This window comes from Vigna unguiculata, unplaced genomic scaffold (genome assembly GCF_004118075.2).
Source record: "Vigna unguiculata cultivar IT97K-499-35 unplaced genomic scaffold, ASM411807v1 contig_704, whole genome shotgun sequence".
Classification (NCBI taxonomy): Eukaryota; Viridiplantae; Streptophyta; class Magnoliopsida; order Fabales; family Fabaceae; genus Vigna; species Vigna unguiculata.
Window position 1 is genome coordinate 14,469 of NW_021011428.1, and position 24,557 is coordinate 39,025.

A 24,557-nucleotide genomic window follows, 5' to 3' on the forward strand; every position below is an offset into this window, starting at 1 on the left:
TATAACACAAGATTTCAATTAAAAAACTTTTAAATTTTATAAAATTAAATATAAAAAGATATTTTTCTTTAGTTTTCAATTTAAAATATTTTGAAAATATTTCAATATCTTTATTTTTTTTCTCATTTTTTTAATTTAATTCAATTAATATAATACTTTAATGTAATTTATTTATTTGGAAACTTCGTTTCATTAATCTTTTTCTTACCTTCTTCCTGTAGTAAAAGATTTCAACTAAAAAAATTTAAAATTTCATTAAATTAAATAAAAGGGCAACCTTTTATTTTTCTTAGTCAAAAATATTTATCTATTTATAAATATTTCTCAATTTTTTCAATACAAATATACTACAAGTTTTTTAATTAATTATATATTTTATTCTTTAGAAAACCATATTTTACTAATTTCTTATTAATTTTTTTATATCACAATATTGGAATTAAAAAACTTTAAAATTTTATCAAATTAAATAAAAAAAATTATTTGGTTTTGAATTTAAAATGTTTTGAAAATATTCATGCATTTTTTTAATTTATTTTGACATATTTTTAATATAATTTTATTATAAGATTTTTATTTAATTCTATTATCTTTATCTTTTAGAAAAGATTATTTGAATGATATTTTCCTTATCTTCTTCCTTGTAGTACAATATTTCAATTAGAAAACTTAAAATGTTATCAAATTAAATAAAAAATAATAATCTTTTCTATTTTTAATTTAAAATGCTTTTTAAATATGTATTTATGGTTGAATATTTCTCGATGTTTCGATATATTTATATTTTTTTATTTTTTAGACAATGATAATTTTACTAATATTTCATGATCTTATTTTTTTTATTATGTTAGATTTCAATTATGAAACTAAAAAAATTATCAAAACAATTAAAAAAGATACTTTTTATTTATTTTGAATTTAAAATACTTTGAAAATGCTTATGTATTTTTTTATTTTTTTCTCATTTTTTAATATAATTCTATTATAAGATTTTTAAATTTTCTATTTTTTTAATATTTCTCCCTTAAGATTTTTAGAAAACTTGATGTTATTAATATTTTTTCTTATCTTCTTTCTATATCACAAGATTTCAATTAAAACAATTTAAAATTTTATCCAATAAAATAAAAAAGTAACTTTTTTATTTTATTTTTTAGTTTAAAATATTGATCTATTTTTAAATATTTCTCATTTTTTAAATATAATTATACTATAAGATTTTTAGTTAATTCTATTTCTTTTAATTTTAGAAAATGATACTTTAGTAATATTTTATTAACTTTTTTTTTCTATGGCACAAGATTTCAATTGAAAATCATTTAAAACTTATCAAATTATGTTTTTAAGATAAAAGATTTTATTTTTCTTTCAAGATATAACAAGTTATTCTTTTAAAGATGTAAAAAGATAAAAGATATAACTAGAAGATAAAATTCAATCAATGCAATGCAATAACGTCACTCTATAAATTAAGGTAACATTGGAGCATTGATACATTGAAGTTTTTTTTTTCTCTTCTCAATTTTACTTGAGTTGAAGTTTTCAATTCTCGGTCATTCAAAATGCCGGGAGCTTTCATCTCAAGTGGCCCTTCAGAATCAAAGAACTATCCAGGAAAACTTACTGTTCGGGTGTTCGTAGCATGCTTCGTAGCTGCATTTGGAGGATTGATATTTGGCTACGACCTTGGCATATCTGGTATACATTTTCATATATATATATATATATATATATATATATATATATATATATATTTTGGAACATGTTTTTCTTACATCTTATCATTATAGTTTTGGTTACAAAAGAGATAAATATGTGTAGGTGGTGTGACTTCTATGGATCCGTTTCTGAAGAAATTCTTTCCTGAAGTGTATGCAAAGGAGAACAATATAAAGCCCTCTGATAACCAATACTGCAAATTCGATAGCCAAACATTAACGTTGTTTACATCATCTTTGTATTTGGCTGCACTTGTTGCCTCGGTGTTAGCATCCACTGTGACTCGACTCACCGGAAGGCGAGCTATCATGTTTTGTGGCGGTCTGCTCTTTCTTGCTGGTGCTCTATTGAATGGCTTCGCTCAACATGTTTGGATGCTCATTGTTGGTCGCATTCTACTTGGCTTCGGAATTGGATGCGCCAATCAGGTTATAAACATACATATTTGTTATATTCTCTTTGAAAAGAAAAACATTCCTTATATTTCGTATTATGGTACATAAAATGCTAACGCAATAAAGTTGTGTGGACAGTCTGTGCCAATCTATATGTCTGAGGTTGCTCCCTACAAGTACCGAGGAGCACTTAATATGATGTTCCAATTGGCAATCACTATTGGTATCTTTGTTGCCAATGTTCTTAACTACATTTTTGCCAAAATGGAGAATGGGGAAGGATGGCGGTATAGCTTGGGTTGTGCAATAGTTCCTGCTATCATGATCATGTTTGGTGCAATCATTCTTCCAGATTCACCGAGTTCCTTAATTGAACGTGGTCTTGATGAGAAGGCCAAGAAGGAACTTATCAAAATTCGAGGAACCACGGACATTGATCAAGAGTTTGAGGATCTTATGGCAGCGAGTGAATCCTCCAAAGCAGTGAAACACCCTTGGGTCTCTTTGTTGAAGAGACAATATAGACCTCAACTCGCGTTTGCCATAGCCATTCCCTTCTTCCAACAACTCACTGGCATGAACGTGATAATGTTTTATGCTCCTATTTTGTTTAAAACCATTGGTTTTGGAGCCACTGCTTCTCTCATGTCGGCCATGATCATCGGCGCTTGCAACGCAATTGCCACTCTAGTCTCCATATTCACTGTTGACAAGTTCGGGAGACGTACCCTTTTCTTAGAAGGAGGGGCACAAATGCTTATCTGTCAGGTAACATTTTCTTTTTCCGACATAATCTTTGTGAAAATCTTCAAACTCTTTTTATTGATATATTATAATTAATATTGTATTTTTATTTGGTTTGGTGTAGATTCTGATAGCTATGGCGATTGGACTCAAATTTGGAATTGATGGAAACCCAGGAGTGTTGCCAAAGTGGTATGCTATCATGGTTGTGTGCGGCATATGTATCTACGTTGCAGGATTTGCATGGTCTTGGGGTCCTTTAGGGTGGTTGGTTCCGAGTGAAATTTTTCCGCTTGAGGTGCGATCAGCTGCACAAAGTGTTAATGTTTCTGTTAACATGATCTTTACCTTTGTCATTGCACAAATTTTCACCACAATGCTCTGTCACATGAAATTTGGACTCTTCATGTTCTTTGCATGCTTTGTCTTTGCGATGACAATATTCATCTTCAAACTTCTACCTGAGACTAAAGGGGTTCCCATCGAAGAAATGCACATTGTATGGCAGAGTCATCCCTACTGGAAAAAGTTTGTTACTCCAAACGCTTCTCCAGAATCCGTGTGTTAGAGGATGAACAATTGGTTATGGTTTTTTGTATTAAGACCATTGGTAGTAGATTTTTTATTTTTTTATTTTTGGTTTGATATTCTCAATTTCTTCCATGTAAGGGCTACCAATAATAGTACATTAATATTATTTTCTATGTTTAACATTTTATGAATAAGTTTTATATATTATGATTAGCACAACCATTATTATAATAATATTTTATTCTATAATATTTTCTTAATTATCAATAAAATTACAAATTATTTTCAAGTAATAAAAAATAAAAATTTAAATGAAATGATACAACCATTGTAGTGTTGTGTTTCAGTGAGTGTGTGTTGCTGTTAGAGTCATATTAGTGGTGTTTGTAGTTAAAAAGTTTTGTAGATTTTTAGCAAAACTTCAAACGGCCATAACTTTTGCTCTGGTTATCGAAACAGGACAAATTTTATATCAATTTGGGGTAGAATTTAATAACATTATTTTAGTCCAACATAAGATTTCAATTAGAAAATTTAAATTTTATCAAATTAAATAAAAAATAACTTTTTGATTAGATTTTTATTTAATACTACTGTTTATCTTCTAGAATAATATAATTTAGTAATATTTTATTTACCTTTATTTTTATAACACAAGATTTCAATTAAAAAACTTTTAAATTTTATAAAATTAAATATAAAAAGATATTTTTCTTTAGTTTTCAATTTAAAATATTTTGAAAATATTTCAATATCTTTATTTTTTTTCTCATTTTTTTAATTTAATTCAATTAATATAATACTTTAATGTAATTTATTTATTTGGAAACTTCGTTTCATTAATCTTTTTCTTACCTTCTTCCTGTAGTAAAAGATTTCAACTAAAAAAATTTAAAATTTCATTAAATTAAATAAAAGGGCAACCTTTTATTTTTCTTAGTCAAAAATATTTATCTATTTATAAATATTTCTCAATTTTTTCAATACAAATATACTACAAGTTTTTTAATTAATTATATATTTTATTCTTTAGAAAACCATATTTTACTAATTTCTTATTAATTTTTTTATATCACAATATTGGAATTAAAAAACTTTAAAATTTTATCAAATTAAATAAAAAAAAATTATTTGGTTTTGAATTTAAAATGTTTTGAAAATATTCATGCATTTTTTTAATTTATTTTGACATATTTTTAATATAATTTTATTATAAGATTTTTATTTAATTCTATTATCTTTATCTTTTAGAAAAGATTATTTGAATGATATTTTCCTTATCTTCTTCCTTGTAGTACAATATTTCAATTAGAAAACTTAAAATGTTATCAAATTAAATAAAAAATAATAATCTTTTCTATTTTTAATTTAAAATGCTTTTTAAATATGTATTTATGGTTGAATATTTCTCGATGTTTCGATATATTTATATTTTTTTATTTTTTAGACAATGATAATTTTACTAATATTTCATGATCTTATTTTTTTATTATGTTAGATTTCAATTATGAAACTAAAAAAAATTATCAAAACAATTAAAAAAGATACTTTTTATTTATTTTGAATTTAAAATACTTTGAAAATGCTTATGTATTTTTTTATTTTTTTCTCATTTTTTAATATAATTCTATTATAAGATTTTTAAATTTTCTATTTTTTTAATATTTCTCCCTTAAGATTTTTAGAAAACTTGATGTTATTAATATTTTTTCTTATCTTCTTTCTATATCACAAGATTTCAATTAAAACAATTTAAAATTTTATCCAATAAAATAAAAAAGTAACTTTTTTATTTTATTTTTTAGTTTAAAATATTGATCTATTTTTAAATATTTCTCATTTTTTAAATATAATTATACTATAAGATTTTTAGTTAATTCTATTTCTTTTAATTTTAGAAAATGATACTTTAGTAATATTTTATTAACTTTTTTTTTCTATGGCACAAGATTTCAATTGAAAATCATTTAAAACTTATCAAATTATGTTTTTAAGATAAAAGATTTTATTTTTCTTTCAAGATATAACAAGTTATTCTTTTAAAGATGTAAAAAGATAAAAGATATAACTAGAAGATAAAATTCAATCAATGCAATGCAATAACGTCACTCTATAAATTAAGGTAACATTGGAGCATTGATACATTGAAGTTTTTTTTTTCTCTTCTCAATTTTACTTGAGTTGAAGTTTTCAATTCTCGGTCATTCAAAATGCCGGGAGCTTTCATCTCAAGTGGCCCTTCAGAATCAAAGAACTATCCAGGAAAACTTACTGTTCGGGTGTTCGTAGCATGCTTCGTAGCTGCATTTGGAGGATTGATATTTGGCTACGACCTTGGCATATCTGGTATACATTTTCATATATATATATATATATATATATATATATATATATATATATATATATATATTTTGGAACATGTTTTTCTTACATCTTATCATTATAGTTTTGGTTACAAAAGAGATAAATATGTGTAGGTGGTGTGACTTCTATGGATCCGTTTCTGAAGAAATTCTTTCCTGAAGTGTATGCAAAGGAGAACAATATAAAGCCCTCTGATAACCAATACTGCAAATTCGATAGCCAAACATTAACGTTGTTTACATCATCTTTGTATTTGGCTGCACTTGTTGCCTCGGTGTTAGCATCCACTGTGACTCGACTCACCGGAAGGCGAGCTATCATGTTTTGTGGCGGTCTGCTCTTTCTTGCTGGTGCTCTATTGAATGGCTTCGCTCAACATGTTTGGATGCTCATTGTTGGTCGCATTCTACTTGGCTTCGGAATTGGATGCGCCAATCAGGTTATAAACATACATATTTGTTATATTCTCTTTGAAAAGAAAAACATTCCTTATATTTCGTATTATGGTACATAAAATGCTAACGCAATAAAGTTGTGTGGACAGTCTGTGCCAATCTATATGTCTGAGGTTGCTCCCTACAAGTACCGAGGAGCACTTAATATGATGTTCCAATTGGCAATCACTATTGGTATCTTTGTTGCCAATGTTCTTAACTACATTTTTGCCAAAATGGAGAATGGGGAAGGATGGCGGTATAGCTTGGGTTGTGCAATAGTTCCTGCTATCATGATCATGTTTGGTGCAATCATTCTTCCAGATTCACCGAGTTCCTTAATTGAACGTGGTCTTGATGAGAAGGCCAAGAAGGAACTTATCAAAATTCGAGGAACCACGGACATTGATCAAGAGTTTGAGGATCTTATGGCAGCGAGTGAATCCTCCAAAGCAGTGAAACACCCTTGGGTCTCTTTGTTGAAGAGACAATATAGACCTCAACTCGCGTTTGCCATAGCCATTCCCTTCTTCCAACAACTCACTGGCATGAACGTGATAATGTTTTATGCTCCTATTTTGTTTAAAACCATTGGTTTTGGAGCCACTGCTTCTCTCATGTCGGCCATGATCATCGGCGCTTGCAACGCAATTGCCACTCTAGTCTCCATATTCACTGTTGACAAGTTCGGGAGACGTACCCTTTTCTTAGAAGGAGGGGCACAAATGCTTATCTGTCAGGTAACATTTTCTTTTTCCGACATAATCTTTGTGAAAATCTTCAAACTCTTTTTATTGATATATTATAATTAATATTGTATTTTTATTTGGTTTGGTGTAGATTCTGATAGCTATGGCGATTGGACTCAAATTTGGAATTGATGGAAACCCAGGAGTGTTGCCAAAGTGGTATGCTATCATGGTTGTGTGCGGCATATGTATCTACGTTGCAGGATTTGCATGGTCTTGGGGTCCTTTAGGGTGGTTGGTTCCGAGTGAAATTTTTCCGCTTGAGGTGCGATCAGCTGCACAAAGTGTTAATGTTTCTGTTAACATGATCTTTACCTTTGTCATTGCACAAATTTTCACCACAATGCTCTGTCACATGAAATTTGGACTCTTCATGTTCTTTGCATGCTTTGTCTTTGCGATGACAATATTCATCTTCAAACTTCTACCTGAGACTAAAGGGGTTCCCATCGAAGAAATGCACATTGTATGGCAGAGTCATCCCTACTGGAAAAAGTTTGTTACTCCAAACGCTTCTCCAGAATCCGTGTGTTAGAGGATGAACAATTGGTTATGGTTTTTTGTATTAAGACCATTGGTAGTAGATTTTTTATTTTTTTATTTTTGGTTTGATATTCTCAATTTCTTCCATGTAAGGGCTACCAATAATAGTACATTAATATTATTTTCTATGTTTAACATTTTATGAATAAGTTTTATATATTATGATTAGCACAACCATTATTATAATAATATTTTATTCTATAATATTTTCTTAATTATCAATAAAATTACAAATTATTTTCAAGTAATAAAAAATAAAAATTTAAATGAAATGATACAACCATTGTAGTGTCTGTGTTTCAGTGAGTGTGTGTTGCTGTTAGAGTCATATTAGTGGTGTTTGTAGTTAAAAAGTTTTGTAGATTTTTAGCAAAACTTCAAACGGCCATAACTTTTGCTCTGGTTATCGAAACAGGACAAATTTTATATCAATTTGGGGTAGAATTTAATAACATTATTTTAGTCCAACATAAGATTTCAATTAGAAAATTTAAATTTTATCAAATTAAATAAAAAAATAACTTTTTGATTAGATTTTTATTTAATACTACTGTTTATCTTCTAGAATAATATAATTTAGTAATATTTTATTTACCTTTATTTTTATAACACAAGATTTCAATTAAAAAACTTTTAAATTTTATAAAATTAAATATAAAAAGATATTTTTCTTTAGTTTTCAATTTAAAATATTTTGAAAATATTTCAATATCTTTATTTTTTTTCTCATTTTTTTAATTTAATTCAATTAATATAATACTTTAATGTAATTTATTTATTTGGAAACTTCGTTTCATTAATCTTTTTCTTACCTTCTTCCTGTAGTAAAAGATTTCAACTAAAAAAATTTAAAATTTCATTAAATTAAATAAAAGGGCAACCTTTTATTTTTCTTAGTCAAAAATATTTATCTATTTATAAATATTTCTCAATTTTTTCAATACAAATATACTACAAGTTTTTTAATTAATTATATATTTTATTCTTTAGAAAACCATATTTTACTAATTTCTTATTAATTTTTTTTATATCACAATATTGGAATTAAAAAACTTTAAAATTTTATCAAATTAAATAAAAAAAAATTATTTGGTTTTGAATTTAAAATGTTTTGAAAATATTCATGCATTTTTTTAATTTATTTTGACATATTTTTAATATAATTTTATTATAAGATTTTTATTTAATTCTATTATCTTTATCTTTTAGAAAAGATTATTTGAATGATATTTTCCTTATCTTCTTCCTTGTAGTACAATATTTCAATTAGAAAACTTAAAATGTTATCAAATTAAATAAAAAATAATAATCTTTTCTATTTTTAATTTAAAATGCTTTTTAAATATGTATTTATGGTTGAATATTTCTCGATGTTTCGATATATTTATATTTTTTTATTTTTTAGACAATGATAATTTTACTAATATTTCATGATCTTATTTTTTTTATTATGTTAGATTTCAATTATGAAACTAAAAAAAATTATCAAAACAATTAAAAAAGATACTTTTTATTTATTTTGAATTTAAAATACTTTGAAAATGCTTATGTATTTTTTTATTTTTTTCTCATTTTTTAATATAATTCTATTATAAGATTTTTAAATTTTCTATTTTTTTAATATTTCTCCCTTAAGATTTTTAGAAAACTTGATGTTATTAATATTTTTTCTTATCTTCTTTCTATATCACAAGATTTCAATTAAAACAATTTAAAATTTTATCCAATAAAATAAAAAAGTAACTTTTTTATTTTATTTTTTAGTTTAAAATATTGATCTATTTTTAAATATTTCTCATTTTTTAAATATAATTATACTATAAGATTTTTAGTTAATTCTATTTCTTTTAATTTTAGAAAATGATACTTTAGTAATATTTTATTAACTTTTTTTTTTCTATGGCACAAGATTTCAATTGAAAATCATTTAAAACTTATCAAATTATGTTTTTAAGATAAAAGATTTTATTTTTCTTTCAAGATATAACAAGTTATTCTTTTAAAGATGTAAAAAGATAAAAGATATAACTAGAAGATAAAATTCAATCAATGCAATGCAATAACGTCACTCTATAAATTAAGGTAACATTGGAGCATTGATACATTGAAGTTTTTTTTTTCTCTTCTCAATTTTACTTGAGTTGAAGTTTTCAATTCTCGGTCATTCAAAATGCCGGGAGCTTTCATCTCAAGTGGCCCTTCAGAATCAAAGAACTATCCAGGAAAACTTACTGTTCGGGTGTTCGTAGCATGCTTCGTAGCTGCATTTGGAGGATTGATATTTGGCTACGACCTTGGCATATCTGGTATACATTTTCATATATATATATATATATATATATATATATATATATATATTTTGGAACATGTTTTTCTTACATCTTATCATTATAGTTTTGGTTACAAAAGAGATAAATATGTGTAGGTGGTGTGACTTCTATGGATCCGTTTCTGAAGAAATTCTTTCCTGAAGTGTATGCAAAGGAGAACAATATAAAGCCCTCTGATAACCAATACTGCAAATTCGATAGCCAAACATTAACGTTGTTTACATCATCTTTGTATTTGGCTGCACTTGTTGCCTCGGTGTTAGCATCCACTGTGACTCGACTCACCGGAAGGCGAGCTATCATGTTTTGTGGCGGTCTGCTCTTTCTTGCTGGTGCTCTATTGAATGGCTTCGCTCAACATGTTTGGATGCTCATTGTTGGTCGCATTCTACTTGGCTTCGGAATTGGATGCGCCAATCAGGTTATAAACATACATATTTGTTATATTCTCTTTGAAAAGAAAAACATTCCTTATATTTCGTATTATGGTACATAAAATGCTAACGCAATAAAGTTGTGTGGACAGTCTGTGCCAATCTATATGTCTGAGGTTGCTCCCTACAAGTACCGAGGAGCACTTAATATGATGTTCCAATTGGCAATCACTATTGGTATCTTTGTTGCCAATGTTCTTAACTACATTTTTGCCAAAATGGAGAATGGGGAAGGATGGCGGTATAGCTTGGGTTGTGCAATAGTTCCTGCTATCATGATCATGTTTGGTGCAATCATTCTTCCAGATTCACCGAGTTCCTTAATTGAACGTGGTCTTGATGAGAAGGCCAAGAAGGAACTTATCAAAATTCGAGGAACCACGGACATTGATCAAGAGTTTGAGGATCTTATGGCAGCGAGTGAATCCTCCAAAGCAGTGAAACACCCTTGGGTCTCTTTGTTGAAGAGACAATATAGACCTCAACTCGCGTTTGCCATAGCCATTCCCTTCTTCCAACAACTCACTGGCATGAACGTGATAATGTTTTATGCTCCTATTTTGTTTAAAACCATTGGTTTTGGAGCCACTGCTTCTCTCATGTCGGCCATGATCATCGGCGCTTGCAACGCAATTGCCACTCTAGTCTCCATATTCACTGTTGACAAGTTCGGGAGACGTACCCTTTTCTTAGAAGGAGGGGCACAAATGCTTATCTGTCAGGTAACATTTTCTTTTTCCGACATAATCTTTGTGAAAATCTTCAAACTCTTTTTATTGATATATTATAATTAATATTGTATTTTTATTTGGTTTGGTGTAGATTCTGATAGCTATGGCGATTGGACTCAAATTTGGAATTGATGGAAACCCAGGAGTGTTGCCAAAGTGGTATGCTATCATGGTTGTGTGCGGCATATGTATCTACGTTGCAGGATTTGCATGGTCTTGGGGTCCTTTAGGGTGGTTGGTTCCGAGTGAAATTTTTCCGCTTGAGGTGCGATCAGCTGCACAAAGTGTTAATGTTTCTGTTAACATGATCTTTACCTTTGTCATTGCACAAATTTTCACCACAATGCTCTGTCACATGAAATTTGGACTCTTCATGTTCTTTGCATGCTTTGTCTTTGCGATGACAATATTCATCTTCAAACTTCTACCTGAGACTAAAGGGGTTCCCATCGAAGAAATGCACATTGTATGGCAGAGTCATCCCTACTGGAAAAAGTTTGTTACTCCAAACGCTTCTCCAGAATCCGTGTGTTAGAGGATGAACAATTGGTTATGGTTTTTTGTATTAAGACCATTGGTAGTAGATTTTTTATTTTTTTATTTTTGGTTTGATATTCTCAATTTCTTCCATGTAAGGGCTACCAATAATAGTACATTAATATTATTTTCTATGTTTAACATTTTATGAATAAGTTTTATATATTATGATTAGCACAACCATTATTATAATAATATTTTATTCTATAATATTTTCTTAATTATCAATAAAATTACAAATTATTTTCAAGTAATAAAAAATAAAAATTTAAATGAAATGATACAACCATTGTAGTGTCTGTGTTTCAGTGAGTGTGTGTTGCTGTTAGAGTCATATTAGTGGTGTTTGTAGTTAAAAAGTTTTGTAGATTTTTAGCAAAACTTCAAACGGCCATAACTTTTGCTCTGGTTATCGAAACAGGACAAATTTTATATCAATTTGGGGTAGAATTTAATAACATTATTTTAGTCCAACATAAGATTTCAATTAGAAAATTTAAATTTTATCAAATTAAATAAAAAAATAACTTTTTGATTAGATTTTTATTTAATACTACTGTTTATCTTCTAGAATAATATAATTTAGTAATATTTTATTTACCTTTATTTTTATAACACAAGATTTCAATTAAAAAACTTTTAAATTTTATAAAATTAAATATAAAAAGATATTTTTCTTTAGTTTTCAATTTAAAATATTTTGAAAATATTTCAATATCTTTATTTTTTTTCTCATTTTTTTAATTTAATTCAATTAATATAATACTTTAATGTAATTTATTTATTTGGAAACTTCGTTTCATTAATCTTTTTCTTACCTTCTTCCTGTAGTAAAAGATTTCAACTAAAAAAATTTAAAATTTCATTAAATTAAATAAAAGGGCAACCTTTTATTTTTCTTAGTCAAAAATATTTATCTATTTATAAATATTTCTCAATTTTTTCAATACAAATATACTACAAGTTTTTTAATTAATTATATATTTTATTCTTTAGAAAACCATATTTTACTAATTTCTTATTAATTTTTTTTATATCACAATATTGGAATTAAAAAACTTTAAAATTTTATCAAATTAAATAAAAAAAAATTATTTGGTTTTGAATTTAAAATGTTTTGAAAATATTCATGCATTTTTTTAATTTATTTTGACATATTTTTAATATAATTTTATTATAAGATTTTTATTTAATTCTATTATCTTTATCTTTTAGAAAAGATTATTTGAATGATATTTTCCTTATCTTCTTCCTTGTAGTACAATATTTCAATTAGAAAACTTAAAATGTTATCAAATTAAATAAAAAATAATAATCTTTTCTATTTTTAATTTAAAATGCTTTTTAAATATGTATTTATGGTTGAATATTTCTCGATGTTTCGATATATTTATATTTTTTTATTTTTTAGACAATGATAATTTTACTAATATTTCATGATCTTATTTTTTTATTATGTTAGATTTCAATTATGAAACTAAAAAAAATTATCAAAACAATTAAAAAAGATACTTTTTATTTATTTTGAATTTAAAATACTTTGAAAATGCTTATGTATTTTTTTATTTTTTTCTCATTTTTTAATATAATTCTATTATAAGATTTTTAAATTTTCTATTTTTTTAATATTTCTCCCTTAAGATTTTTAGAAAACTTGATGTTATTAATATTTTTTCTTATCTTCTTTCTATATCACAAGATTTCAATTAAAACAATTTAAAATTTTATCCAATAAAATAAAAAAGTAACTTTTTTATTTTATTTTTTAGTTTAAAATATTGATCTATTTTTAAATATTTCTCATTTTTTAAATATAATTATACTATAAGATTTTTAGTTAATTCTATTTCTTTTAATTTTAGAAAATGATACTTTAGTAATATTTTATTAACTTTTTTTTTTCTATGGCACAAGATTTCAATTGAAAATCATTTAAAACTTATCAAATTATGTTTTTAAGATAAAAGATTTTATTTTTCTTTCAAGATATAACAAGTTATTCTTTTAAAGATGTAAAAAGATAAAAGATATAACTAGAAGATAAAATTCAATCAATGCAATGCAATAACGTCACTCTATAAATTAAGGTAACATTGGAGCATTGATACATTGAAGTTTTTTTTTTCTCTTCTCAATTTTACTTGAGTTGAAGTTTTCAATTCTCGGTCATTCAAAATGCCGGGAGCTTTCATCTCAAGTGGCCCTTCAGAATCAAAGAACTATCCAGGAAAACTTACTGTTCGGGTGTTCGTAGCATGCTTCGTAGCTGCATTTGGAGGATTGATATTTGGCTACGACCTTGGCATATCTGGTATACATTTTCATATATATATATATATATATATATATATATATATATATATATTTTGGAACATGTTTTTCTTACATCTTATCATTATAGTTTTGGTTACAAAAGAGATAAATATGTGTAGGTGGTGTGACTTCTATGGATCCGTTTCTGAAGAAATTCTTTCCTGAAGTGTATGCAAAGGAGAACAATATAAAGCCCTCTGATAACCAATACTGCAAATTCGATAGCCAAACATTAACGTTGTTTACATCATCTTTGTATTTGGCTGCACTTGTTGCCTCGGTGTTAGCATCCACTGTGACTCGACTCACCGGAAGGCGAGCTATCATGTTTTGTGGCGGTCTGCTCTTTCTTGCTGGTGCTCTATTGAATGGCTTCGCTCAACATGTTTGGATGCTCATTGTTGGTCGCATTCTACTTGGCTTCGGAATTGGATGCGCCAATCAGGTTATAAACATACATATTTGTTATATTCTCTTTGAAAAGAAAAACATTCCTTATATTTCGTATTATGGTACATAAAATGCTAACGCAATAAAGTTGTGTGGACAGTCTGTGCCAATCTATATGTCTGAGGTTGCTCCCTACAAGTACCGAGGAGCACTTAATATGATGTTCCAATTGGCAATCACTATTGGTATCTTTGTTGCCAATGTTCTTAACTACATTTTTGCCAAAATGGAGAATGGGGAAGGATGGCGGTATAGCTTGGGTTGTGCAATAGTTCCTGCTATCATGATCATGTTTGGTGCAATCATTCTTCCAGATTCACCGAGTTCCTTAATTGAACGTGGTCTTGATGAGAAGGCCAAGAAGGAACTTATCAAAATTCGAGGAACCACGGACATTGATCAAGAGTTTGAGGATCTTATGGCAGCGAGTGAATCCTCCAAAGCAGTGAAACACCCTTGGGTCTCTTTGTTGAAGAGACAATATAGACCTCAACTCGCGTTTGCCATAGCCATTCCCTTCTTCCAACAACTCACTGGCATGAACGTGATAATGTTTTATGCTCCTATTTTGTTTAAAACCATTGGTTTTGGAGCCACTGCTTCTCTCATGTCGGCCATGATCATCGGCGCTTGCAACGCAATTGCCACTCTAGTCTCCATATTCACTGTTGACAAGTTCGGGAGACGTACCCTTTTCTTAGAAGGAGGGGCACAAATGCTTATCTGTCAGGTAACATTTTCTTTTTCCGACATAATCTTTGTGAAAATCTTCAAACTCTTTTTATTGATATATTATAATTAATATTGTATTTTTATTTGGTTTGGTGTAGATTCTGATAGCTATGGCGATTGGACTCAAATTTGGAATTGATGGAAACCCAGGAGTGTTGCCAAAGTGGTATGCTATCATGGTTGTGTGCGGCATATGTATCTACGTTGCAGGATTTGCATGGTCTTGGGGTCCTTTAGGGTGGTTGGTTCCGAGTGAAATTTTTCCGCTTGAGGTGCGATCAGCTGCACAAAGTGTTAATGTTTCTGTTAACATGATCTTTACCTTTGTCATTGCACAAATTTTCACCACAATGCTCTGTCACATGAAATTTGGACTCTTCATGTTCTTTGCATGCTTTGTCTTTGCGATGACAATATTCATCTTCAAACTTCTACCTGAGACTAAAGGGGTTCCCATCGAAGAAATGCACATTGTATGGCAGAGTCATCCCTACTGGAAAAAGTTTGTTACTCCAAACGCTTCTCCAGAATCCGTGTGTTAGAGGATGAACAATTGGTTATGGTTTTTTGTATTAAGACCATTGGTAGTAGATTTTTTATTTTTTTATTTTTGGTTTGATATTCTCAATTTCTTCCATGTAAGGGCTACCAATAATAGTACATTAATATTATTTTCTATGTTTAACATTTTATGAATAAGTTTTATATATTATGATTAGCACAACCATTATTATAATAATATTTTATTCTATAATATTTCTTAATTATCAATAAAATTACAAATTATTTTCAAGTAATAAAAAATAAAAATTTAAATGAAATGATACAACCATTGTAGTGTCTGTGTTTCAGTGAGTGTGTGTTGCTGTTAGAGTCATATTAGTGGTGTTTGTAGTTAAAAAGTTTTGTAGATTTTTAGCAAAACTTCAAACGGCCATAACTTTTGCTCTGGTTATCGAAACAGGACAAATTTTATATCAATTTGGGGTAGAATTTAATAACATTATTTTAGTCCAACATAAGATTTCAATTAGAAAATTTAAATTTTATCAAATTAAATAAAAAAATAACTTTTTGATTAGATTTTTATTTAATACTACTGTTTATCTTCTAGAATAATATAATTTAGTAATATTTTATTTACCTTTATTTTTATAACACAAGATTTCAATTAAAAAACTTTTAAATTTTATAAAATTAAATATAAAAAGATATTTTTCTTTAGTTTTCAATTTAAAATATTTTGAAAATATTTCAATATCTTTATTTTTTTTCTCATTTTTTTAATTTAATTCAATTAATATAATACTTTAATGTAATTTATTTATTTGGAAACTTCGTTTCATTAATCTTTTTCTTACCTTCTTCCTGTAGTAAAAGATTTCAACTAAAAAAATTTAAAATTTCATTAAATTAAATAAAAGGGCAACCTTTTATTTTTCTTAGTCAAAAATATTTATCTATTTATAAATATTTCTCAATTTTTTCAATACAAATATACTACAAGTTTTTTAATTAATTATATATTTTATTCTTTAGAAAACCATATTTTACTAATTTCTTATTAATTTTTTTTATATCACAATATTGGAATTAAAAAACTTTAAAATTTTATCAAATTAAATAAAAAAAATTATTTGGTTTTGAATTTAAAATGTTTTGAAAATATTCATGCATTTTTTTAATTTATTTTGACATATTTTTAATATAATTTTATTATAAGATTTTTATTTAATTCTATTATCTTTATCTTTTAGAAAAGATTATTTGAATGATATTTTCCTTATCTTCTTCCTTGTAGTACAATATTTCAATTAGAAAACTTAAAATGTTATCAAATTAAATAAAAAATAATAATCTTTTCTATTTTTAATTTAAAATGCTTTTTAAATATGTATTTATGGTTGAATATTTCTCATATATTTATATTTTTTTATTTTTTAGACAATGATAATTTTACTAATATTTCATGATCTTATTTTTTTATTATGTTAGATTTCAATTATGAAACTAAAAAAAATTATCAAAACAATTAAAAAAGATACTTTTTATTTATTTTGAATTTAAAATACTTTGAAAATGCTTATGTATTTTTTTATTTTTTCTCATTTTTTAATATAATTCTATTATAAGATTTTTAAATTTTCTATTTTTTTAATATTTCTCCCTTAAGATTTTAGAAAACTTGATGTTATTAATATTTTTTCTTATCTTCTTTCTATATCACAAGATTTCAATTAAAACAATTTAAAATTTTATCCAATAAAATAAAAAGTAACTTTTTTATTTTATTTTTTAGTTTAAAATATTGATCTATTTTTAAATATTTCTCATTTTTTAAATATAATTATACTATAAGATTTTTAGTTAATTCTATTTCTTTTAATTTTAGAAAATGATACTTTAGTAATATTTTATTAACTTTTTTTTTTCTATGGCACAAGATTTCAATTGAAAATCATTTAAAACTTATCAAATTATGTTTTTAAGATAAAAGATTTTATTTTTCTTTCAAGATATAACAAGTTATTCTTTTAAAGATGTAAAAAGATAAAAGATATAACTAGAAGATAAAATTCAATCAATGCAATGCAATAACGTCACTCTATAAATTAAGGTAACATTGGAGCATTGATACATTGAAGTTTTTTTTTTCTCTTCTCAATTTTACTTGAGTTGAAGTTTTCAATTCTCGGTCATTCAAAATGCCGGGAGCTTTCATCTCAAGTGGCCCTTCAGAATCAAAGAACTATCCAGGAAAACTTACTGTTCGGGTGTTCGTAGCATGCTTCGTAGCTGCATTTGGAGGATTGATATTTGGCTACGACCTTGGCATATCTGGTATACATTTTCATATATATATATATATATATATATATATATATATATATATATATATATATATTTTGGAACATGTTTTTCTTACATCTTATCATTATAGTTTTGGTTACAAAAGAGATAAATATGTGTAGGTGGTGTGACTTCTATGGATCCGTTTCTGAAGAAATTCTTTCCTGAAGTGTATGCAAAGGAGAACAATATAAAGCCCTCTGATAACCAATACTGCAAATTCGATAGCCAAACATTAACGTTGTTTACATCATCTTTGTATTTGGCTGCACTTGTTGCCTCGGTGTTAGCATCCACTGTGACTCGACTCACCGGAAGGCGAGCTATCATGTTTTGTGGCGGTCTGCTCTTTCTTGCTGGTGCTCTATTGAATGGCTTCGCTCAACATGTTGGATGCTCATTGTTGGTCGCATTCTACTTGGCTTCGGAATTGGATGCGCCAATCAGGTTATAAACATACATATTTGTTATATTCTCTTTGAAAAGAAAAACATTCCTTATATTTCGTATTATGGTACATAAAATGCTAACGCAATAAAGTTGTGTGGACAGTCTGTGCCAATCTATATGTCTGAGGTTGCTCCCTACAAGTACCGAGGAGCACTTAATATGATGTTCCAATTGGCAATCACTATTGGTATCTTTGTTGCCAATGTTCTTAACTACATTTTTGCCAAAATGGAGAATGGGGAAGGATGGCGGTATAGCTTGGGTTGTGCAATAGTTCCTGCTATCATGATCATGTTTGGTGCAATCATTCTTCCAGATTCACCGAGTTCCTTAATTGAACGTGGTCTTGATGAGAAGGCCAAGAAGGAACTTATCAAAATTCGAGGAACCACGGACATTGATCAAGAGTTTGAGGATCTTATGGCAGCGAGTGAATCCTCCAAAGCAGTGAAACACCCTTGGGTCTCTTTGTTGAAGAGACAATATAGACCTCAACTCGCGTTTGCCATAGCCATTCCCTTCTTCCAACAACTCACTGGCATGAACGTGATAATGTTTTATGCTCCTATTTTGTTTAAAACCATTGGTTTTGGAGCCACTGCTTCTCTCATGTCGGCCATGATCATCGGCGCTTGCAACGCAATTGCCACTCTAGTCTCCATATTCACTGTTGACAAGTTCGGGAGACGTACCCTTTTCTTAGAAGGAGGGGCACAAATGCTTATCTGTCAGGTAACATTTTCTTTTTCCGACATAATCTTTGTGAAAATCTTCAAACTCTTTTTATTGATATATTATAATTAATATTGTATTTTTATTTGGTTTGGTGTAGATTCTGATAGCTATGGCGATTGGACTCAAATTTGGAATTGATGGAAACCCAGGAGTGTTGCCAAAGTGGTATGCTATCATGGTTGTGTGCGGCATATGTATCTACGTTGCAGGATTTGCATGGTCTTGGGTCCTTTAGGGTGGTTGGTTCCGAGTGAAATTTTTCCGCTTGAGGTGCGATCAGCTGCACAAAGTGTTAATGTTTCTGTTAACATGATCTTTACCTTTGTCATTGCACAAATTTTCACCACAATGCTCTGTCACATGAAATTTGGACTCTTCATGTTCTTTGCATGCTTTGTCTTTGCGATGACAATATTCATCTTCAAACTTCTACCTGAGACTAAAGGGGTTCCCATCGAAGAAATGCACATTGTATGCAGAGTCATCCCTACTGGAAAAAGTTTGTTACTCCAAACGCTTCTCTAGAATCCGTGTGTTAGAGGATGAACAATTGGTTATGGTTTTTTGTATTAAGACCATTGGTAGTAGATTTTTATTTTTTATTTTTGGTTATATTCTCAATTTCTTCCATGTAAGGGCTACCCATAATAGTACATTAATATTATTTTCTATGTTTAACATTTTATGAATAAGTTTTATATATTATGATTAGCACAACCATTATTATAATAATATTTTATTCTATAATATTTCTTAATTATCAATAAAATTACACAATTATTTTCAAGTAATAAAAAATAAAAATTTAAATGAAATGATACAACCATTGTAGTGTCTGTGTTTCAGTGAGTGTGTGTGCTGTTAGAGTCATATTAGTGGTGTTTGTAGTTAAAAAGTTTTGTAGATTTTTAGCAAACTTCAAACGGCCATAACTTTTGCTCTGTTATCGAAACAGGACAAATTTTATATCAATTTGGGTAGAATTTAATAACATTATTTTAGTCCATAAGATTTCAATTAGAAAATTTAAATTTTATCAAATTAAATAAAAAAATAACTTTTTGATTAGATTTTTATTTAATACTACTGTTTATCTTCTAGAATAATATAATTTAGTAATATTTATTTACCTTATTTTTATAACACAAGATTTCAATTAAAAAACTTTTAAATTTTATAAAATTAAATAAAAAGATATTTTTCTTTAGTTTTCAATTTAAAATATTTTGAAATATTTCAATATCTTTATTTTTTTCTCATTTTTTTAATTTAATTCAATTAATATAATACTTTAATGTAATTTATTTATTTGGAAACTTCGTTTCATTAATCTTTTTCTTACCTTCTTCCTGTAGTAAAAGATTTCAACTAAAAAAATTTAAAATTTCATTAAATTAAATAAAAGGGCAACCTTTTATTTTTCTTAGTCAAAATATTTATCTATTTATAAATATTTCTCAATTTTTTCAATACAAATATACTACAAGTTTTTTAATTAATTATATATTTATTCTTTAGAAAACCATATTTACTAATTTCTTATTAATTTTTTTATATCACAATATTGGAATTAAAAAACTTTAAAATTTTATCAAATTAAATAAAAAAAAATTATTTGGTTTTGAATTTAAAATGTTTTGAAATATTCATGCATTTTTTTAATTTATTTTGACATATTTTTAATATAATTTTATTATAAGATTTTATTTAATTCTATTATCTTTATCTTTTAGAAAAGATTATTTGAATGATATTTTCCTTATCTTCTTCCTTGTAGTACAATATTTCAATTAGAAAACTTAAAATGTTATCAAATTAAATAAAAAATAATAATCTTTTCTATTTTTAATTTAAAATGCTTTTTAAATATGTATTTATGGTTGAATATTTCTCGATGTTTCGATATATTTATATTTTTATTTTTTAGACAATGATAATTTTACTAATATTTCATGATCTTATTTTTTTATTATGTTAGATTTCAATTATGAAACTAAAAAAATTATCAAAACAATTAAAAAAGATACTTTTTATTTATTTTGAATTTAAAATACTTTGAAAATGCTTATGTATTTTTTTATTTTTTTCTCATTTTTTAATATAATCTATTATAAGATTTTAAATTTTCTATTTTTTTAATATTCTCCCTTAAGATTTTTAAAACTTGATGTTATTAATATTTTTTCTTATCTTCTTTCTATATCACAAGATTTCAATTAAAACAATTTAAAATTTTATCCAATAAAATAAAAAAGTAACTTTTTATTTTATTTTTTAGTTTAAAATATTGATCTTTTTAAATATTTCTCATTTTTTAAATATAATTATATAAGATTTTTAGTTAATTCTATTTCTTTTAATTTAAAAATGATACTTTAGTAATTTTATTAACTTTTTTTTTCTATGGCACAAGATTTCAATTGAAAATCATTTAAAACTTATCAAATTATGTTTTTAAGATAAAAGATTTTATTTTTCTTTCAAGATATAACAAGTTATTCTTTTAAAGATGTAAAAAGATAAAAGATATAACTAGAAGATAAAATTCAATCAATGCAATGCAATAACGTCACTCTATAAATTAAGGTAACATTGGAGCATTGATACATTGAAGTTTTTTTTTCTCTTCTCAATTTTACTTGAGTTGAAGTTTTCAATTCTCGGTCATTCAAAATGCGGGAGCTTTCATCTCAAGTGGCCCTTCAGAATCAAAGAACTATCCAGGAAAACTTACTGTTCGGGTGTTCGTAGCATGCTTCGTAGCTGCATTTGGAGGATTGATATTTGGCTACGACCTTGGCATATCTGGTATACATTTTTATATATATATATATATATATATATATATTTTGGAACATGTTTTTCTTACATCTTATCATTATAGTTTTGGTTACAAAAGAGATAAATATGTGTAGGTGGTGTGACTTCTATGGATCCGTTTCTGAAGAAATTCTTTCCTGAAGTGTATGCAAAGGAGAACAATAAAAGCCCTCTGATAACCAATACTGCAAATTCGATAGCCAAACATTAACGTTGTTTACATCATCTTTGTATTTGGCTGCACTTTTGCCTCGGTGTTAGCATCCACTGTGACTCGACTCACCGGAAGGCGAGCTATCATGTTTGTGGCGTCTGCTCTTCTTGCTGGGCTCTATTGAATGGCTTCGCTCAACATGTTTGGATGCTCATTGTTGGTCGCATTCTACTTGGCTTCGGAATTGGATGCGCCAATCAGGTTATAAACATACATATTTGTTATATTCTCTTTGAAAAGAAAAACATTCCTTATATTTCGTATTATGTACATAAAATGCTAACGCAATAAAGTTGTGTGACAGTCTGTGCCAATCTATATGTCTGAGGTTGCTCCTACAAGTACCGAGGAGCACTTAATATGATGTTCCAATTGGCAATCACTATGGTATCTTTGTTGCCAATGTTCTTAACTACATTTTGCCAAAATGGAGAATGGGGAAGGATGCGGTATAGCTTGGGTTGTGCAATAGTTCCTGCTATCATGATCATGTTTGGTGCAATCATTCTTCCAGATTCACCGAGTTCCTTAATTGAACGTGTCTTGATGAGAAGGCCAAGAAGGAACTTATCAAAATTCGAGGAACCACGGACATTGATCAAGAGTTTGAGGATCTTATGGCAGCGAGTGAATCCTCCAAAGCAGTGAAACACCCTTGGGTCTCTTTGTTGAAGAGACATATAGACCTCAACTCGCGTTTGCCATAGCCATTCCTTCTTCCAACAACTCACTGGCATGAACGTGATAATGTTTATGCTCTATTTTGTTTAAAACCATTGGTTTTGAGCCACTGCTTCTCTCATGTCGGCCATGATCATCGGCGCTTGCAACGCAATTGCCACTCTAGTCTCCATATTCACTGTGACAAGTTCGGAGACGTACCCTTTTCTTAGAAGGGGCACAAATGCTTATCTGTCAGGTAACATTTTCTTTTTCCGACATAATCTTTGTGAAAATCTTCAAACTCTTTATTGATATATTATAATTAATATTGTATTTTATTTGTTGGTGTAGATTCTGATAGCTATGGCGATTGGACTCAAATTTGGAATTGATGGAAACCAGGAGTGTTGCCAAAGTGGTATGCTATCATGGTTGTGTGCGGCATATGTATCTACGTTGCAGGATTTGCATGGTCTTGGGTCCTTTAGGGTGGTGGTTCCGAGTGAAATTTTTCCGCTTGAGGTGCGATCAGCTGCACAAAGTGTTAATGTTTCTGTTAACATGATCTTTACCTTTGTCATTGCACAAATTTCACCACAATGCTCTGTCACATGAAATTTGGACTCTTCATGTTCTTTGCATGCTTTGTCTTGCGATGACAAATTCATCTTCAAACTTCTACCTGAGACTAAAGGGGTTCCCATCGAAGAAATGCACATTGTATGGCAGAGTCATCCCTACGGAAAAAGTTTGTTACTCCAAACGCTTCTCCAGAATCCGTGTGTTAGAGGATGAACAATTGGTTATGGTTTTTGTATTAAGACCATTGGTAGTAGATTTTTTATTTTTTATTTTTGGTTTGATATTCTCAATTTCTTCCATGTAAGGGCTACCAATAAAGTACATTAATATTATTTTCTATGTTTAACATTTTATGAATAAGTTTTATATATTATGATTAGCACAACCATTATTATAATAATTTTTATTCTATAATATTTTCTTAATATCAATAAATTACAAATTATTTTCAAGTAATAAAAATAAAAATTTAAAATGAAATGATACAAACCATTGTAGTGTTTGTTTCAGTGGTGTGTGTTGCTGTTAGAGTCATATTAGTGGTGTTGTAGTTAAAAAGTTTTGTAGATTTTTAGCAAAACTTCAAACGGCCATAATTTTGCTCTGGTTATCGAAACAGGACAAATTTATATCAATTTGGGGTAGAATTTAATAACATTATTTTAGTCCAACATAAGATTTCAATTAGAAAATTTAAATTTTATCAAATTAAATAAAAAAATAACTTTTTGATTAGATTTTTATTAATACTACTGTTTATCTTCTAGAATAATATAATTTAGTAATATTTTATTTACCTTTATTTTATAACACAAGTTTCAATTAAAAACTTTTAAATTTTATAAAATTAAATATAAAAAGATATTTTCTTTAGTTTTCAATTTAAATATTTTGAAAATATTTCAATATCTTTATTTTTTCTCATTTTTTTAATTTAATTCAATTAATATAATACTTTAATGTAATTTATTTATTTGGAAACTTCGTTTCATTAATCTTTTCTTACCTTCTTCCTGTAGTAAAAATTTCAACTAAAAAAATTTAAAATTTCATTAAATTAAATAAAGGGCAACCTTTTATTTTCTTAGTCAAAAATATTTATCTATTTATAAATATTTCTCAATTTTTCAATACAAATATACTACAAGTTTTAATTAATTATATATTTTATTCTTTAGAAACCATATTTTACTAATTTCTTATTAATTTTTTTATATCACAATATTGGAATTAAAAA

General features: G+C 27.3%; 4 protein-coding genes and 2 pseudogenes across 4 annotated transcripts; all 6 read left to right on the forward strand.

The window, feature by feature from the left end:
- Positions 1–1,562: 1,562 nt before the first annotated feature.
- On the forward strand, positions 1,563–3,426 carry LOC114172923 (sugar transport protein 1-like). Its single transcript, XM_028057094.1, has 4 exons — positions 1,563–1,698; positions 1,822–2,147; positions 2,253–2,882; positions 2,983–3,426. Exons 1-4 carry the CDS (start codon positions 1,563–1,565, stop codon positions 3,424–3,426), a joined length of 1,536 nt encoding a protein of 511 aa, XP_027912895.1.
- Positions 3,427–5,599: 2,173 nt separating this feature from the next.
- On the forward strand, positions 5,600–7,471 carry LOC114172924 (sugar transport protein 1-like). Its single transcript, XM_028057095.1, has 4 exons — positions 5,600–5,735; positions 5,867–6,192; positions 6,298–6,927; positions 7,028–7,471. Exons 1-4 carry the CDS (start codon positions 5,600–5,602, stop codon positions 7,469–7,471), a joined length of 1,536 nt encoding a protein of 511 aa, XP_027912896.1.
- Positions 7,472–9,649: 2,178 nt separating this feature from the next.
- On the forward strand, positions 9,650–11,509 carry LOC114172925 (sugar transport protein 1-like). The gene is made up of 4 exons (XM_028057096.1): positions 9,650–9,785; positions 9,905–10,230; positions 10,336–10,965; positions 11,066–11,509. The coding sequence occupies exons 1-4, from the start codon at positions 9,650–9,652 to the stop codon at positions 11,507–11,509; spliced, it is 1,536 nt and encodes a 511-aa protein (XP_027912897.1).
- A 2,177-nt stretch (positions 11,510–13,686) lies between these two features.
- LOC114172926 (sugar transport protein 1-like) lies at positions 13,687–15,548 on the forward strand. The gene is made up of 4 exons (XM_028057097.1): positions 13,687–13,822; positions 13,944–14,269; positions 14,375–15,004; positions 15,105–15,548. The coding sequence occupies exons 1-4, from the start codon at positions 13,687–13,689 to the stop codon at positions 15,546–15,548; spliced, it is 1,536 nt and encodes a 511-aa protein (XP_027912898.1).
- Positions 15,549–17,711: 2,163 nt separating this feature from the next.
- LOC114172927 lies at positions 17,712–19,580 on the forward strand (annotated as a pseudogene).
- Positions 19,581–19,583: 3 nt separating this feature from the next.
- LOC114172928 lies at positions 19,584–23,533 on the forward strand (annotated as a pseudogene).
- Positions 23,534–24,557: the final 1,024 nt, after the last annotated feature.

Excerpts from the sequence above, each read along its gene's own strand:
- LOC114172925 (XM_028057096.1), top strand. The coding sequence starts at position 9,650 with ATGCCGGGAGCTTTCATCTCAAGTGGCCCTTCAGAATCAAAGAACTAT. Across the intron at positions 9,786-9,904 it reads CTACGACCTTGGCATATCTG|GTGGTGTGACTTCTATGGAT; the intron begins GTATACATTTTC and ends AAATATGTGTAG. Across the intron at positions 10,231-10,335 it reads GAATTGGATGCGCCAATCAG|TCTGTGCCAATCTATATGTC; the intron begins GTTATAAACATA and ends TTGTGTGGACAG.
- LOC114172926 (XM_028057097.1), top strand. The coding sequence starts at position 13,687 with ATGCCGGGAGCTTTCATCTCAAGTGGCCCTTCAGAATCAAAGAACTAT. Across the intron at positions 13,823-13,943 it reads CTACGACCTTGGCATATCTG|GTGGTGTGACTTCTATGGAT; the intron begins GTATACATTTTC and ends AAATATGTGTAG. Across the intron at positions 14,270-14,374 it reads GAATTGGATGCGCCAATCAG|TCTGTGCCAATCTATATGTC; the intron begins GTTATAAACATA and ends TTGTGTGGACAG.
- LOC114172923 (XM_028057094.1), top strand. The coding sequence starts at position 1,563 with ATGCCGGGAGCTTTCATCTCAAGTGGCCCTTCAGAATCAAAGAACTAT. Across the intron at positions 1,699-1,821 it reads CTACGACCTTGGCATATCTG|GTGGTGTGACTTCTATGGAT; the intron begins GTATACATTTTC and ends AAATATGTGTAG. Across the intron at positions 2,883-2,982 it reads CACAAATGCTTATCTGTCAG|ATTCTGATAGCTATGGCGAT; the intron begins GTAACATTTTCT and ends GGTTTGGTGTAG.
- LOC114172924 (XM_028057095.1), top strand. The coding sequence starts at position 5,600 with ATGCCGGGAGCTTTCATCTCAAGTGGCCCTTCAGAATCAAAGAACTAT. Across the intron at positions 6,193-6,297 it reads GAATTGGATGCGCCAATCAG|TCTGTGCCAATCTATATGTC; the intron begins GTTATAAACATA and ends TTGTGTGGACAG. Across the intron at positions 6,928-7,027 it reads CACAAATGCTTATCTGTCAG|ATTCTGATAGCTATGGCGAT; the intron begins GTAACATTTTCT and ends GGTTTGGTGTAG.